Source organism: Hemitrygon akajei, chromosome 11 (genome assembly GCF_048418815.1).
Source record: "Hemitrygon akajei chromosome 11, sHemAka1.3, whole genome shotgun sequence".
In the NCBI taxonomy this organism is placed as follows: domain Eukaryota; kingdom Metazoa; phylum Chordata; class Chondrichthyes; order Myliobatiformes; family Dasyatidae; genus Hemitrygon; species Hemitrygon akajei.
This window is the reverse complement of record NC_133134.1, coordinates 42,492,806-42,510,818: the sequence shown is the minus strand read 5'-3', so window position 1 is coordinate 42,510,818 and position 18,013 is coordinate 42,492,806. Positions and strand designations below refer to the sequence as shown.

The 18,013-nt window shown below is 39.8% G+C and overlaps 1 protein-coding gene across 2 annotated transcripts in view; it reads right to left on the bottom strand.

Annotated features, from left to right (window-relative positions):
• narfl (nuclear prelamin A recognition factor-like) overlaps positions 1–14,229 on the bottom strand; it is a 49,448-nt gene extending 35,219 nt beyond the window's left edge. Inside the window, exons 1-5 of one of the 2 annotated variants that reach the window (XM_073060716.1) lie at positions 14,106–14,229; positions 4,019–4,114; positions 3,492–3,635; positions 2,206–2,338; positions 848–982 (exon numbers count right to left, since the gene is read on the bottom strand). In XM_073060716.1, coding sequence (XP_072916817.1) covers positions 848–982; positions 2,206–2,338; positions 3,492–3,635; positions 4,019–4,114; positions 14,106–14,171 — 574 coding nt within the window. In that variant the 5' untranslated portion in view covers positions 14,172–14,229. Of the gene's footprint in view, positions 1–847; positions 983–2,205; positions 2,339–3,491; positions 3,636–4,018; positions 4,115–4,688; positions 4,819–14,105 lie in introns of those variants that run through there. The other variant, XM_073060717.1, reaches the window with a different exon arrangement.
• Positions 14,230–18,013: the final 3,784 nt, after the last annotated feature.

The following is an 18,013-nucleotide window of genomic DNA, read 5'->3' as shown; positions in this document are numbered from 1 at the left end:
ATATAAAACATTTGGCTTATTACATTTGTTCCACTATTCAAAAAAATAAGGAGTAGACATCTATTTGATCCTTATTCTTCATCAAATTCCTTGATTGGCTTCTTTATTTCAAATATACTCACCAACTGACTGTATAATCTCTCCAAAATTCCAAAATCAGTAGTGGGCAATTTTGTCAGTTATGCTTATTCAGCCAATCAAAATAACAAAGCTGATCTTTTAGTCAGCACCATTTTGCTAATGTACTAATCCCATTACTCCTGTGCTAATTACGTATCTGTTGAGCCCTTCATATATAAAAACTCATACATTGGATGGAGGAACTTCTTCTCATCTCTTTGATGAATGTCAATCCTTTATTTTGATATTGTGACCCTCAGTATAGGCATCTCAGCCAGTGAAAACATCATCTACCCTGCCAAACCCTGTAGGAATGGAATATAGTTCAAAGAGATCTGTATATAAAGATGGTCAATTCCCTTCAAATACTAAATGAATAGTCCCAAGTTTTAGAAAGCATTTTGTTTTTGCAATTTTAAACTGTAACTGCTAATTTATTGCCCAATCATTTAGCCAACCACCACCAGTTTAAAGCCTATTTGCGATATCTTATAATTTATTTTGCAGTTCCCAAATGCACTCATATCTGGATCTAAAATATCCCATAGCACTGTTTGGAACAGCATATGAATCCTGGTAGTCCGAAAAATATTAGTTCTCCACAAAGAACCAAAAATGGATTATTTGCCACTAGAACATTCCTGCTCAGGAGACATTGCTACATAAAATTTTGAGGGACATATTACAACAGTGATCGCATTGTTTGTGCAGAGCAATTATTAAGTACCTGGACAAGCCGAGGTCAACATTGGCAAAGTTTTACTGTCATCCTTATGACTACGAAAACGTCGCACAAACTCACGTTGACTCTCCATCAAGCTGAAATTTCTCGAAAAAGTGGTGTCGAACACATAGTCAACACCTGGGGATATTTTGAAGAGGCAGAGAAATAATGTTTGGAACAATTAAAACTTCAATAATATGGTTAAAAACATAATCAAATATTTTTTCTATCTGAATCAACTCCAAAATTATAACAGTTCAGTTACATTCCTTAAATACTAAATATTAAGACTACTGCATTTGTATAATCCCCTATACAGGTTGAACCTAGGTAACAAACTGGTCCCATTTTTACAAAAGTCCTTAAGTCCATTTTCTCCATAAGTTGGAAATTACACTAAAATCACTGGATATCTAACCACACAACAGTATTGTAATGAAAGATACCAAAAGCACACAAGGCTGACAAGAAAGAAGAATTACTAAAAGTGGAGAAAGAGGGGAAACTATTTCTGCTGTACATAGGAACAAAAGTATGCATATCCATTAGACTGAAATTAATAAAATTACAGGAGCTTGTTGTTATGCTGGGTGTCTGTAAGTTGAGGGTTTCAACTTAGGGACAGCTATATTCTACAATTAATGCACTCTCACCTATGTGGACAGAGAGTGGAAGCAACAGAATTCTTTTAATGGAAAACAGGAAATTGTCTATCAACTGGCCATTAACTACTTAAAAAAACATCCTAGTCTTTAAAACTACAAAAATTTTATAGTAGGGCAGTCACAAAGTATCTTGGGAAGGCCACTGATAAAATAACTGCCTAGAAATTTCATAGCATCTGCTTGCTTGGTACCAGGCTGAAACTCCCAGCAATGCAAAACTGAAGAGTTATACAGTACCTTCGTATAGCTGAAAATGCGTAGTACTGCATTTTTCAAGGCTCGGGTTAAAGTATCAAGCATAGGTCATCAGCCCCAGGATTTGATAAATAGATTTGTTATGGTCACAAGTACCGAGGTGCAATGAAAAACCATTCATTGGGTATATGTAAAACGGAAGTAGACAGGTTCTTGATTAAACAGGAAGAAGGCAGGAGAGTGGGGCTGAGAGGGAAACAAATCAGTCATGATTGAATGGCGGAGCAGACTTGATTCAAGTACTCATTTACTGTGTATGATTTTTACAGACTGTAGCATCGTTAATGACTTCCTACTTCAAAACAAGCAGATTGAATGTTGAAAGCTCTTGTTCCAACAATCTGACCTCAAGAATCCAACAACATTCACATTTCTGATGAAACTTTTGTAGGTGTCACACTCTACGTGTATATCAGCTGTTACTTGTCCCAAGGCACTCACCTAAATTTTTCAGGAAAGCTGTCAGCCGTTGTGCAGTGTCTGCAACTGACAAATTAAATCTTGCAGCTAATGATGCTCTGGATTGCGGTGAAACTGAAACTACCACCATTTTTCGATTCTTGGAACTGGATACCTAATTGACGAGAGAGTAGAGCTTAGTACCATACGGCTATCTACTTAAATACAATCCATTTTCTTGTGCTTACTGAGAAACAATATTAACTGTTTACCTGTATTTACTTTGTTAACAAAGCAATTGTTGCTCCAAAGCTAACATTTCAAGGGAGAGCAGAAAAACTCCCCCAACCACTGAGCCAGCTGCCAACAGATATTCTCATCAATTCTACTATTAATAAAATTTAACTGAAATTAAAACAACATTAATGGCTGGTCAGAATAGTATAGCCTCAAACCCGAAGCGAAAGCCAAATGTGGAGTTACAGCTTCTGTCAAATAATGTGTAATAGTTAAAAATGTCTTTACTATTAATATTGGAATAAATCATTAAAAAATTAAAAAGTAAAACTGCAAGAAAAATAAAGATGCAATCAATGTTGCATTAGTGCACAATGGCTGACAGCTTTCCTGAAAAATCTACGTGAACAGGTTGTGACAAGGGCAAATTACCAGAGACCTAGGCAGGAACTAAGAGTTATTGGGAACAGCTGTTTTGGGAGTCCACATCTGACATATGGAAGGGTGTTTAACAACCAAATGCAGAGTACAGGAATGATCCAGTAAGGAAACAAGTAAGGTAAAGGATACATGGATTTAGAGAAAGGTGCAGAATGATGGGAAGGAAAAGGAACCTTGGATGTTGAGAAGTGGTGAACTTATTCAAGATGTTAAGGAAGTGTAAGTAAGACAGAGGAAGCTAAAATCAAACAGTGTTCTTAAGGATTATAAAGAAGTGAGAAAAGAACTCGAAGCAAATCAAGAGAGCCAGGAATTTTATTGGTAAGTAAGTTTCAAGAAAATCCCAAGACATTCTATACATAGATCAAAACCGAGAGGACAAGGGAACAGGTAGGACTGCTCAAGGATAAGTGAACGAACAGGTGCTTGGAGGCTGAAGTTATGAATGAGGTATGACATGATTTCCTAGATGTTACCTTTGCTACGTTTTCACATTTATTTTTGATTAATTCACAACTTTATCCTATCATTTTGAAATATTTAGATTTTGTTGTGAGATTTTAGATTTGTCATCCAACAAGCATAATATGCATTCACTTTTAATGACCAGACAGAAATATTATCCTTAATCTGTCACAGTAAAATCTTACTTTGTTTTGATTCAGAACTTTATAAAGTTCATCCTGGCTTTGTTGAGTGATTAGCACACTTTCTGCTGATGTAATGCAACCACTGCAGGCTAGGCAATCATTCAGGGTTATTTTTGCTTTTTCAAGCTTTTGGACACCTCCATCCTGAAAAAATAAGTAAATTAGGGAAAAGACAAACACTGAAAGGAAACAGTTAAAATGGAGACAAATAGCTATTTCATTATCTGCACTTTTATGTGGACAATTGCAAATTTCCTCTCAAGAGGATTCTTTCTGAAGAAAAGCACAAGATTCAATATGAACTTAATAATGTTAAATGGGAAGAAAACTGTTTGCTTTAACATAAATTGCTTTTTGCTTTTCCAAACTTATAATTGTTTCAACTTAGGTTCAAATGTTACTTTCTCCATTTACGTAATATCAATTTTAATTGTGAAGCAGAAAAAGGAAGACGAAATTCTAAACATTATTCCACTCAACTGAAACGTGCAGCCCAACTAAACCCAAGAGAAACTTGCAAGTGTTACCTGATTCAGCTGAGTATAACTGCCATCGTTTTCAATTCGGATTATACCAGAGGATTTCCCTTGCTTCTTTTCAACTTTCACCGGCTTCACACATTCCTACAAAAGCAAAGTTTAAAGCTTATAAATTGGCATCCCACTTCAAAGATATTTAAAGCAAATTAAAATTGATTATCTGGGTATATCAAATTCAAGATCTGACTATTTCTCAGAAATAAAGCTGATTACAGCATGTGCAGGAACAATAAAACACAATAATAAAAGGCGGTCAAGGTTGGGGGGGACGTGCAACATATACGTGTGTGCAGGGGACTAATGGTAACTCATTTTCTATAAACAGCAGCAGCTTAGTTTCCTATCAAGAAAAAAAAGACAATTTAAATTACTGAAATGGCAGTGAGGCTGCTTCACAATAAGTAAGGTTAGTAATTTGGTGTAGTCTCCCTCACCCATAGAGAAATACTCTTACAGACCAGGAGTAATTTAGAAAGTAAAAGTTATTAAATAATGATCAGCATGATCACATTACATCCAAATTAAGAAAAACATAATATCTCAAAGAATGCTGGACACATTCTTGAGATCTATAAATTAACTTTCTCTCAACTATTAAATAATGTTACTTCTGATAGAAAGCATTCCTCTATGAATTAGCTATATAACATGATCTCACCCTACTGAGGCAGTTGGCACACTTCTCCAGTTTCATGATCAGCAGGTAATTATTCAGAATAAAAAGACTGCTCTGTTAGGTGGACAAAGCCAGTATAAGAATCAGCCATTTAGCTGTTCTTGCCCGTTCTGTGCTACTATCTGTCTTGTAACCCTGCTTTGAAGTGTTCAACTGGATAAGAGTAGTGATCAGCCCAGGAGGCGTGGTGAGTGGAATTGTGTACAAACAGAGCAAGATATCACCCACACTTCCTTGCTTTAAACTTCATTGCAAAAGCAGCACACAGGCCTTTCAGTTTAGCATAGACTGTATAACACACAAACATAAATAAATAACAGGGTAAGTAAAGGGAGCTCAGGTCATAGCTAAACACAAATTAACAACTAACCAAACATATAGTTCGGGTGTATATCTGCACAAAAGAATATTAATAAAATCAAAAATACTGAAAAAGTTGTAACAAACCAAAATTTAACTGTGTGGCTAAAATAATGAAGTAATGAATATAACTTCTATTCCCAAATGTAATCACGTCTGGATAAATACAGCACAGCAGTGTGGCACCAGATTGTGTGGAAGACGACGAGTGGATGAGGTCTCCCAGGATCCAGAGAGCCAAAACTATCAGGCAGATTCTGGTTCACTTTCCTAAGACTTTTTAGGAAACTCAAGTGCAAGTCACCACAATTTCAAAATGTTTGCACTAAGTTAGTGGAATAAATGCTGACACCATTATCATTGTTTAGATTTACCAACACTATATTAAAAAACAGACCTTATTCCTGAATTTTTATGGCATTTCTGAATTTGTTCTCAAAACTTCATAGACCCATTTCTGGAGAAATAATAAAAATCTTCTAAATTTTAGTCTTGCACTATACACTTTGAATTTTATTAGACTTAAATATTGAGAATCAAAAATAGAATAAATTGCAACTTCATGGTTCTGATTCCTCAGTAGCTTCTGCTGACTGTGTTTTGTGTTACAGGAAATTGCCAATAGCAAAATTAATGGAAATTTCAGCTCCCACTATTCTCTTCTCAAGCTGTCCTTTAGGACTGAACTGACTTGCTTCCACTACAGCTCTATGGATTCTGAGGTAGCTGATAAGGCCAACCAATGCAGGACATACTGAATCTGCCACATTAACATCAGTACACTATTTACCCCTTTCAACAAGAAAATGTGTCCTCAAATATTCTTCAGCATATTAGAAAAAAATATACTAATGGATATTTATAAAATTTACCTTTACGCTTGTATTGTAGCAAGTACAGACTGTATTAATACTTGTGAATCTCTTCAGTGTTATGGTGTCCTTGACTTATGAAGTTAATGTTTTCGAAAGGTAGAGGTGAATATTTCCCACAAGGCCATGAGTTTTCTACAGCATTTGAGGTCTTGATCTTCAAATACATTTTCCTCATTAGCTTCATAACCAACTATTTACTTTCTTCAGCATTTAAATAAGTGTATTCAAATATTCTGTTGCAGATTTATATATTATACAAATTAATATTTATAAAGCTTTCCCTTAGGTCATGTTGTAGCAAGTAGATGCTGCGTTAATATTTGTGATTACTATATTCAAAGGTGCGTTAGTGTACTGAGAATGACAAATTTTATGACAAATCTTTTTGCTGAAAAGTGGTTCAGCAATTTATGGGAAGCAGTCCCCAAGGACTTTGCTGGGGATTTTAATTGTTCTGTGAATGTTAACTGTAAGGTTCACTTTGTCATGTAACAGCATGAAGATATGTATACAGTGTGTGTATGTATATACCATAAAACAAGGCAAGGAGGAATGAGAAGATGACTACTGTGATTATAGTGGTGTAGGACCAGCAAGCTATTGAATGCTACTCTTATAACACTCAGCATCAGAATGTATTTTCCAGTAAACCCTGTCAGCTTAAGGGAGTAGGAAAAATACATACAGTGCATTCCTATATGCAGCTTCAAACCTATCCATGCTCCTGACCCAAAATGTAGCACAAATTCTGCGCCTCCGGCATGGCCACGTATCCAGTTTGCACTCTGAACCCCCATGGCTCACATTCTGCACTAACGTATGAGCCAAATGACAAAGCATCAGAATTTTTGAACAATCAGATGGCATTAACCACTTTAAGTTTTACTGTGTGTTCATTGGTATAAACCATATACGTAGGATGCATCCATAATTAAATATAGGATTTGCATTGTATAATAATGTCAACATTGTACAATTAAAAGTGTAAAGATGCATGAGAGATGTATGTTTTAATTTTTCCATAACAACAGGTATTCGGGAATGCACTTAGACCCCGCATAGCACCGATTCATTACAACGCGGTTATTCAATGCTATATTGAAATCTTTTAAAGTTATTAAAATTCATTTTAAACAGCACTTAAAACTTCTCAAGAGAGGCTGCCATTACAGTGAACATTCAATCAGCCAATAAGAGTGCCTTACATATGTTGTGAGCAACTCACAGCCAATCAGGTATTTGTTTACGCTCTGCCTCCCCTGCGTGTGTAAACATTCTTGCTCCCTCGCCAATTTATTCCATTTTTTCACTCATAATGTCTGGAAAATGGCCTGCAACTTCTAGTGAGGGCAGTACTATGAAGATAACTACGAAAAGCATTAGCATGGACGTGAATTTGCAAGTGATGCAGCTTTTGGAGGCTGGTGAGCGCCAGGTTGATGTTGGCACCTATTTGAAATTGGCTACATCAACAATCAGAACAATTATAAAAAGATGCAGAGAAGATAAAAAGCTTCTGCAACAATGACCTCAAAGTTATCATCAACGAAGGTGACTCGTGCAAGGAACCATTTCCTTGAAAAAATGGAAAACAGACTAAATATATGAATGGATGACCAAACACAACATAACATACCCCTAAGCCAGCTGATAATAGAAATAATGGAAAAGGCAAGAAGATGGTATGTCAGTAACATTCACAGCCAGCAGAGACTGATTTGATAGCTTTAAACAGCACAGTAACCTCCAGAGCATATGAATCTCTGGTGAAGCAGCTAGTGCAGACAACAGGAGCCTAAATAATAAAGAGCTTCCTGGGTGAATCTGAGGACACATACTGAGAAGAGGAAACACCAGCAAGAAACCTCACCACAAAATTCCTCACACTAGCATCAAAATGATCACACAAATCATGGACCTGTTCATCGATAATGACCCTGACTGGGAGTGAAGCAATAAGGGAGAGAGGTATTCTCGACATGATCTCCTGCTACCAAGAACTGCTTCGAGAGGAAACTTAAGAAAAGGCAGTCAAATCTCGAGGCCTACATGAAGAAGAAGCCAAAGTCAGAGGAGGACCCACAGCCTGGTCCCTGTAAGACGTACCCACCACCCGCTTCCCTCCACTGCTGCTGCTCCACTGATGTACAGGTTAGGCCTATTTGTGTGTTTATTATTCCACAAATGACTGCGTATATATAAAATATCATATATCTCGGGTTTGACTTTACTTTTATCAGGCACACATGTCCATTTATGTAATGTTATAACTACACTGTATATCACTGACTTACATAGCACCCAACCTCTGAGGAACACATCTTCAGCGTTAAGTGTACATTATATAAAAATATCAGCAGCAAAGGACGGTGCAGCTTCAATCTATTACTGAATTTTCATTAAAAATATCAAAATGTGATTAAAGGAATACATTGGATTTAGGTTACTTGGGACTCATGGGGCCCAGTACACTTTGGCCCAATGAAGCAAACGCCCCAATTAGCCAAAGTTTCATGGAAAGAGTTAAAAGGCATAACAAAGACAAACTACTATTTAACTGAATAATGAATTGTATTTAAATGAAATACATAGCAAATTAGAACACTGCCATTATTGTATTGCAATGCTATAAACTATGTATATTAGTTCCCAATAGTTACTGGAGGAATTCACCCAGTGTACACTGCCATGTTCTTCTGACTGACTGTAAATGAACAAACTCAGTGTAGATAATGGACTACTTTCATACAAAGCTTTCAACGAGTAATCCTCCAAATTCCAAATCTTCATCTTCATTGAAACATTCAAGATGATTACCGATACCTTCAAATTCAACATGAAGTAGTGAAATCATTTCATTTTCACTCCTGACCATTTCTGGCATCTCCAAGACTAAATGCTTGAAACTGCAGTGGACAAAACAGTTCTGAATCATCCACTATCAGTGAAAAAAATCACTGCTTTTGAACACAACCACATGCAATTGATACTTTTTTAAAAAACTGTTCGCTCTAAGCACGGCCACACAACTGATGCTATTTGCTGTTGACACAATAGATTGTTCTGCCAGATTCAGCTCAAACTGCATCATCAAGTTCGCTGATGATACTGTTACGTACCCCGTAACTGGGTCACTTACCAGCAAAGATAGAGAGGTTCGTTGAAGTCTGATGGTACTATTTTTAACGGTATTTATTGATAAAAATACACAAAAATAATATCAATGCAAACATACATATGATATACGTCATCAATACTAAATCTAAAAGCGCGGGTATAATAATAATCAATAAGAAATAACTCTATCATTGTCTAGGGGATAATGTATTGTCCGATGGGAATATAAAAGTCACTTTAGTTCATTCAAGCTGCAGCTTTTGGTTGGAGAGAAAGACGGAGGTTTAACTTGCCCATTCCTTTTATGATGTCTATCCTTCGAGAGTCGTTGGGGGTTGATTTCCCCTTTGTGGTTAGCTAAAGCCGTGCTTCCATGGTAAAGGCCCACCAATTCCGAGGCAAATGGAAAAGGACGCACATGGGCTTTTCCACCGGCTTTCGATATTACGCTGTTACAGGAGTTCTAGCATTTCTTCTGGTGCGTCTCAAGGGGCTGTTCCCCAGACCCTCTTTTATCCTGACTCACAGGGTCTCAGATGTCAATCAGGTTGGGATGATGCAATCCCTCCACCAGCCCCCCTCGGTTCATTGCCTGGGGGCTTCGATGAATCGTACAGTATTCAATTCACAATTCCATCTCCAAAAGACAATAGCCGTTATCAATAGTTCCGCCTTTCGGAGGCCAGGACACATTTCAAACTCTTTGTGGATTCTGCATGTCTTTCTCTCATTTTCTGGGTCTCCTGACCTGACTTAATAGCGATCTTGCAATTCTAAAAAAGGGGGGTGGGGGGAGCACAGGCGTAACAATACTACAGTGGTTAGGCTCATCAACAACAATGATGAGTCGGCACAGAGAGAGAGGGTACAGAGGCTTGTCAAGTAATGCAAGAATAACAACCTGAGTCTCAACGTGGACAATAGAGACTATTGTGGACTTCAGGAAGGCGTAGGTCAACAACTCTCCATTGCACATCAATGGCTCTGCTGTGAGGAAAGTGAATAGCACAAATTCCTTGGTGTGCACAAAATGCACAATCTAACCTGGACCCACAACACCTCCTCACTAATCAAGAAGGCACAGCAAAGTCTACACTGCTGGGCATAGCGCAAATACCATCTATAAATTTGCTGACGATACAACTGTTGTTGGTAGAATCTCAGGCAGTGACGAGAGATCATACAGGAGTGAGATATGCCAACTAGTGGAGTGGTGCCACAGCAACAACTTGGCACTCAATGTCAGTAAGACGAAAGAGCTGACTGAGAACTTCAGGAAGGATAAGATGAACGAACACATAACCAATCCTCATAGAGGGATCAGAAGTGGAGAGAGTGAGCAGTTTCAAGTTCCTAGGTGTCAAGATCTCTGAGGATCTACCCTGGTCCCAACATATCGATGCAGTTATAAAGAAGGCAAGACCGTGTCTATACTTTGTTAGGAGCTTGAAGAGATTTGGCATGCCAACAAATATACTCAAAAACTTCTATAGCGGTACCGTGGAGAGCATTCTGACAGGCTGCATCACTGTCTAGTATGGGGGGGGGTTGGCAACTGCACAGGACCGAAAGAAGTTGCAGAGCGTTGTAAATCTAGTCAGCTCCATCTTGGGCACTAGCCTACAAAGTACCCAGGACATCTTCAGGCAGCGGTGTCTCAGAAAGGCAGCATCCATTATTAAGGACCTCCAGCACCCACAGCATGTCCTTTTCTCACTGTTATCATCAGGTAGGAGGTACAGAAGCCTGAAGGCACACACTCAGCGACTCAGGAACAGCTTCTTCCTCTCTGCCATCAGATTCCTAAATGGACATTGAACCCTTGGACACTACCTCATCTTTTTAATAGACAGTATTTCTGGGGGTTTTTGCACGTTTTTAATCTATTCAATATATGTATACTGTAATTGATTTACTTATTATTATTTTTTTCCCTCTTCTATATTATGTATTGCATTGAACTGCTGCTGCTAAGTTAACAAATTTCACGTCACATGCCGGCGATAATAAATCTGATTCTGATTCTGACTTTCTGAGCAATGCGCCCTGCCCCCATTTATACAACATCCTGCAGGAGCACCATCAAGAATGTCCAGTCTGGCTGCATCATTGTGTGGTATGAAAGCTGCACAACTACAGACCATAAGAGCCTACAGAACACAACAAAAACCATTCAGAGGATCATTGGGGTCTCCCTCACTCATATTAGTGACATTTACCAGAAGCATTGCAGGCAAATGGCTCAAAGCACTGCTGAGAATCCCCACACCCATCCCACAATCTCTGACTCACTGCTGTCAGGGACGGAGGTACCGAAGCATCAGGACTAGGACTGCCAGACTGGGTAACAGCTTCTTTCCCCCAGACTATGAAACTAATGAATACCCCGTCACCACCTAGGTCTCATCACTAGGACAGTGAGCTGTTTACTGTTTATTTGTGTTGTGCCCCTCGGATACAATTTGAGTTACATTTTATTAATTTAATTGTGGTAATATTTTGTTTTACGTGCTTGTGTGTGAAATGTGTATTGTGGGTGGATGAACATTGTTTCATTTGGTTGTATATAAGTACAATCAGATTTCATTAAACTTGAACTTAGAAAGTTTGGCACAGTCTCCTGTCTCAATTAAGCAGCGCAGTGTCCCAAATAAATGAAAGGAATCCCAGCTATTTTCTTAACTATTTTTTGTTCTTTAAGTGCTGCCCAAAGTAAGTGGCTACCTCAATTAACTGATGGCCCAATTAACTGTAATCCACTGTATTACTGTGTAATATGTGCACAGAAAGTTTACATATTATGCTCAAAATCTATTATTAGTAATGAGAACCTTGTACACCTAAAGTTCAGTTAGTTAAGAGTGTGACAAAATGTGGTAGAGACATTAGCATAGCTGATAACTGCCTGTTAGGAAATTTTAAAACCCTAAAATCCACACCTCTTAAGCAATGATTTTTAGTAAGGAACAATGTTGCATACTTGATTTTAAACAATTTTACATCAATTTTTAGGGGATCCTGATTCAGCACTAGTAGTACAACATAGCATGAAGTTTATACACACTTTAAAAAGGTGCAATCAATTTTTTTTTGCCGTTAACACTTTGAGAACTTCCCAAATTTTAAAGAACAGATACTGGAAATGACTTTAAATGCATCCAATTGTTTTAACATGGCCTTCCTTTTTTTTCAGCATAAACAATGAAGAAAAATTGAACCATCAAGATAATAACTGAATGCACAATACAAAGTTTGCATGACCTTAATTTCAATGCTAAAGGACGCATTTACAGTAGTGCTAGAAAGCTTGTGAACCCTGTAGAATTTTCTCTATTTCTGCATAAGACCCAACATGTGATCAGATCTTCACACAAGTCCTAAACCTAGATAAAGAGAACCAAATTAAATAAATAACACAAAAAGCATTATACTTGTTCATTTATTTATTGAGAAAAATGATCCAAGATTACATGTTTTTGTTGGAAAAAGTGTGTGAACCTTCACTTTCAGTAACTGGTATGAACTCCTTGCACAGCAACTTCAACCAAGCTTTTCTGGTAACTGTTGAACAGTCCTGAACATCAGCTTGGAAGAATTTTAGGCCACTCCTCCTTACAAAACTGCTTCAACTCTGGGATGTTGGTGGGCTTCATTGCATGAACTACTTGCTTCAGGTCCTTCAACAACATTCCTATAGGATTAATGTCAGGACTTTGACTCAACCATTCCAAAATATGAGTTTTCTTCTTTTTAATCTATTCTATTGTTGATTTATCATTTCGGAACATTTTCTTGCATTGTCCAACTTCTATTAAGCTTCAGCTAACAGACTGCTACCCTGACATTCTTCCTATAAAATGTCTTGATACAATTTTGAATTCAACAATTGCAAGCTGTCCAGGCCCTGAGGGAGCAAAGCAGCCCCAAACCATGATGCTCCTTCCACCATGCTTCACAATGGTGTTGGTGTGCAGTACCCTTTTCCCTCCAAACATAGCAATGCGCATTGCTGCCAAAAAGTTCAAGTTCTTTCTCATCTGTCCCAGAAGTGTTGTGGAACATCCAGACAGTCTTTTGCAACCTTAAACCATGCAGCAATGTTTCTTTGAAGAGCAGTGGTTTCCTCCATGGTGTCCTTCCATTTCTTGTTCAGTGTTTTTCTTATAGTGGAGACATGAACAGAGACTTTAACAAGTTCTAGTGATTTCTGCAGGTCTTCTGCTGTCACCCTTGGGTTCTTTTTCACCTCTTGCAGCGTTGCACATTGTGCTCTTTGTGTGATCTTTGCAGGAGACCACTCCTAGGGAAAGCAGCAACAATACTGAATTTCTTACACATAAACAATTTCTCTTACTGTGGATTGATGAACACTCAGGTCTTCAGAAATGCTTTTGTCACCTTTTCCAGCTTCACGCATCTCTACAATTCTCCCACGGTCCTCTGAAAGTTGCTTTGATTAAGGCATGGTGCAGATAAACGGATCTGATTTATGTGAAGATCTGATCACATTTTTGGTCATATTTATGCAGAAACAGAGAAAATTCTCCAGGGTTCACAAACTTTGTAGCATCATTGCTGCAGTTAACTTAGGAACAATCAGGAACAAGAAATACCCTAATGTTATAAATTGTTTAAATGATTAAGACGATGGTTTTTAGAAAAAAAAACTTTATCATATATTCCTGAGGAAATTCCATTAGGTAAAGTTCAAAACAATTAAATTATTTGAAATACTTTACTACTGAACTTCCTCATGATTTTCTTCATCATTTTGACGCAGGGCGGAAAACAAACAATGCTGCGATCTAACTGAAACCAATAATTCTACTGTGGTAACTGGAAAATAAAGTACTTCTCTTTACAACTGGATAAAGAAGACCATTCGGTCCATCAGAGTTCAGAAGGACTTTACTCTCTCCTCGCTATATCGTTCAATTACTCCAGCTTTCTTCTGTGCCAATTACTAATTTTATCAACAGAGCCGATTTACGAACTTCGAACAGCACCCTTTCAAACCGTGGTTCTGTCGGCGCCAGTGCAGCCCTACCTGAGACGGGGTGATAAAATCATTCAAATCGGTCAGCTGCAATACCCCACTGAACTGCGACACCATTTTACTGTTGCCGACAGCATCGCAAACATGCTGCCGTTAAGCGGGCGGTGGATTTCCACATACGGCAGTGAGGCAAACGATGGGGGAGGAGCCGGAGCTGCTTGCCCTCACTGTAGGGCGGGGCTAAGGGTTGATTCGAGTTTCGTGACTCGCAAAATTGAGTTTGGGTTTGTGATTCAAATTCCGCCTCGCCGCTTTTGTGTCCGTATCGCAGCTCAGCCAGAATCCTGCTGCTTCGTGAAGACTAAACAGACGGTCCCCTAGCAACGGTACATGCCTTGAAAAAGTTATTCAGCCCCCGACCCTTCGTTCACATAGCTGAATAGAATCAGGTGTTTAGACCAGTTTAACTGCGAAATTTTATTTGTGAATCACATCAACACATACAAATTGCTGGAGGAAATCAGCAGGTCAGGCCGCATCTATGGAAAAGAGTAGACTGTCAACGTTTCGGGCCGAGACTCTTCATTAGGAGGAGAAAAGAATTAAAGAAGTTATAGCAAGAAGGTGGGGGGAGGGGAAGTGATGTGCAGGTAATGAGATAAGGTGAGAGAAGGAAACAGGAATGGTTCATTATCCCACCACCAAGTCCATTTTTCCTTCCCCCCCCCCCCACTTCCCTCAGGGATCACTCCCTACTCGACTCCCTTGTCCATTCATCCCTCACCACTGATCTCCCTCCTGGTACTTACCCTTGCAAGTGGAACAAATGCCATACCTGCCCCTACACCTCCTCCCCCACCACCAAACAGCCCTTCCAGGTGAGGTGACACTTCACCTGCAGGTCTGTTGGAGTCATCTACTGTGTCCAGTGGTCCCAGTGTGACCTCCTGTATATCGGTGAGACCCAACGTAAATTGGGAGACTGCTTTGCCGACCACCTATGCTCCACCTGCCGGAGAAAATATGATCTCCCAAAGTGGACACCCACTTCAATTCTACTTCCCATTCCCATTCTGACATGTCAGTCCATTGCTTTGTCTACTGCCATGATGAGGCCACTCTCAGGTTGGAGGAGCAACACCTTGTATTCTGTCTGGGTAGCCTCCAACCTGATGGCATGAACATCAATTTCACGAACATCCAGTAATGCACCCCCCCTCCTCATTCCCATTTCCTTCTCTCACCTTATCTCCTTACCTGCCCATCACCTCCCTCTGGTGCTCCTTCCCCTTCCCTTTCTTCCATGGTCTTCTGTCCTCTCTTCTCAGATTACCCCTTCTCCAGCTCTTTATCTCTTTTACCTATTGACTTCCCAGCTCTTTACTTCACCCCTCCCCCCTCCCGGTTTCACCTACCAGCTTGTAATTCTTCCTTCCCTCTCCCTAGCTCCCCACCTTCTTGCTCTAACTCCTCTTTTTCCAGTCCTAGTGAAGGGTCTCAGCACAAAATGTCAACTGTTTCCACTTTTCTATAGATGCTGCCTGGCCTGCTGAGTTCCTCCAGCATTTTGTGCATATTGCTTGGATTCCCAGCATCTGTAGAATTTCTCATCTTTGTGAATCATGCTCCTTTCTTCACAATAGAGCCCAAAAAACAGAGAAAATTGTAAAGCATGAAAAACAAGAAATTCAAAGGATTCATCCTCCTTTGCTCAGTACTTCACTGAACCACCTCTCAGAGCTACTACTGTCTTTTTGGATGTCTCTCTTAGCTTTGCACAATGTGCTGGAACAAGAATTGCCCATTCTTCCTTGCCAAATTGTTCAAACTGTGCCAGGTTAGTTGAGTAGCAGCGGTGGACAGCAATCTTGAGGTCTTGTCAGATGTTCAATCGGGTTAAGGTCAGGACTTTGACTGGGCCACTCGAGGACATCAACTTCCTTAATTTGAAGCCTCTCCGTGGTTGCTCTGGCAGTGTGCTTTGGATAATAAAAGTGCTTTGACCAGCGACCAATCCAGACATCAGCAGTTTTGAGAGGAGAGGATTTCACTCAGGTCCAATACCCAAATAGAAAACCCAACAGTGGGTCACTACAGCAAAAAAGAGCTTTGATCAGACCAATTGGTGTTTGGGATTGATTAGCAAGAGCAAATTGAAGGAAGGCAGGGGCAAGCACAGCATCTGAGTGGACAGAGTCGGAGTGGTGATCTTGAGGCTTTAGCTCTTCAAGGCTTCAGTCAGAAAACGCAAAGTAAAGTAAAGCCCTAGGTTAATTTTTTTATTCCTTCCCTTCCTTATTTCTGCTCAGCTAGGACAGTAGAGATACCAGGCAGGAGAGTTTAATGCTTCTCTTGAGGGATGTGGGAAGGCAGGAAGAGGTCCAGAGTCTCAGACGACTACAACTGCGAGAAGCGCATCCAGTTGTAGCTTCTAACAGTCCACATTAAGGAGTTGGATCTGGAAATGGATGAACTCTGGATCATTTGGAAGGCTGGGGGGGGGGGGGGTGATAGATAGGATACACAGAGAGGTAGTTACACCTAAGGAGTAGGACAGTCAGGAAGGGGGAAGGGGTTGAGTAGCCACCCCCTCAACAACAGGTATATCACTTTAGATACTGTTGGGGGGGGGGGGGTGGGGGATGATCTATTGGTGTAAAGTCCAAAGTGGTCAGGTCTCTGGCACTGAGTCTGGCTCTGCAACTCTGAAGGGAAGAGGGAAGCTGTGGTGATAGGGGATTCATTAGTTAGGGGAACGGACAGGAGGTTCTGTGGGTGAGAACGAGATGGTATGTTGTGTCTGGGATATCTCGGATTGAGTCCTCGGCATTCTTAAGCGGTTGGGTAAACAGCCAGAAGTCGTGGTCCATGTAGGCGAGGTTTGGCATAGAGAGTTAGGAGTTTAGTTAAAGGGCAGGATCTCGGATTGCTACCCATGCTAGTGAGGCCAGAATTTGGAAGATTATACAATTTAATATGTGGCTAAGGAGTTGGTGGAGGAGGGAGAGCATAAGATTTTTTTTTGGATCATTGGAGTCTATTCTAGGGATGGTGGAACCTGTACAGATGGGATAGTTTGCACCTGAACTGGAGGGGGACTAATATCCTGGCAGGAAGGTCTGTTAATGCTGCACTGTAGGGTTTAAACTAGAGTTGTAGGGGGATGGGAACCAAAGTGCCAGAACAGTTAGTGAAGAGGTTGTGGGGGTGGATGTTGGTAAGACCTTAGAAAAAGTTAGGACTCAAAAGTTTGAGCACGGTGTGACTAATGTCCTGAGCTCTGTATATTTCAATGCAAGAAGTGTCACAGGAAAGGCGGCTAATAGTGCTGAAGATGAGGTAGCTGGTTTACAAATAGAGGCAATGTGTCGTGAAGAGAGGCTGTTGATAGGGCAAAATTGCAGTCAATAAGATGAGTTGCAATGTAAAAGTTGGACAAAATTGAAAAGGGTGAATACAGGACTGAAGGTGTTATAACTTGAATGTGTGTGGTATAGGAATAAGGTAGTTGAACCTGTAGCACAGGTGCAGATTGGCAGGTATGATGTTGTAGGCATCACTGAATCATGGCTGAAAGAAGATTATAGCTAGGAGCTTATCCATGGGATACACATTATATTGAAAGGACAGGCAGGAAGGCAGAGGGGGAAGCATTGCTCTGTTGGTAAAAAATCAAATCATTAGAAAGAGGTGACATGGAGCTGGAAGGTGTTGAATTTCAGTGGATTAGAGCTAAGGGCCTGCAAGGGTAAAAAGACCCCCAAACAGTAGTAAGGATGTGGTCTCCAAATTACAATGGGAGATAGAAAATGCATGTCAAAAGAACAATGTTACAATAGTCGTGGGGGATTTCAATATACAGGTAGATTGGGAAAATCAGGTTGGTGCTAGATTCCAGGAAGGAGAATTTGTAGAGTGCCTGTGAGACCACTTTTTAGAGCAGCTCATGGTTGAGCCCA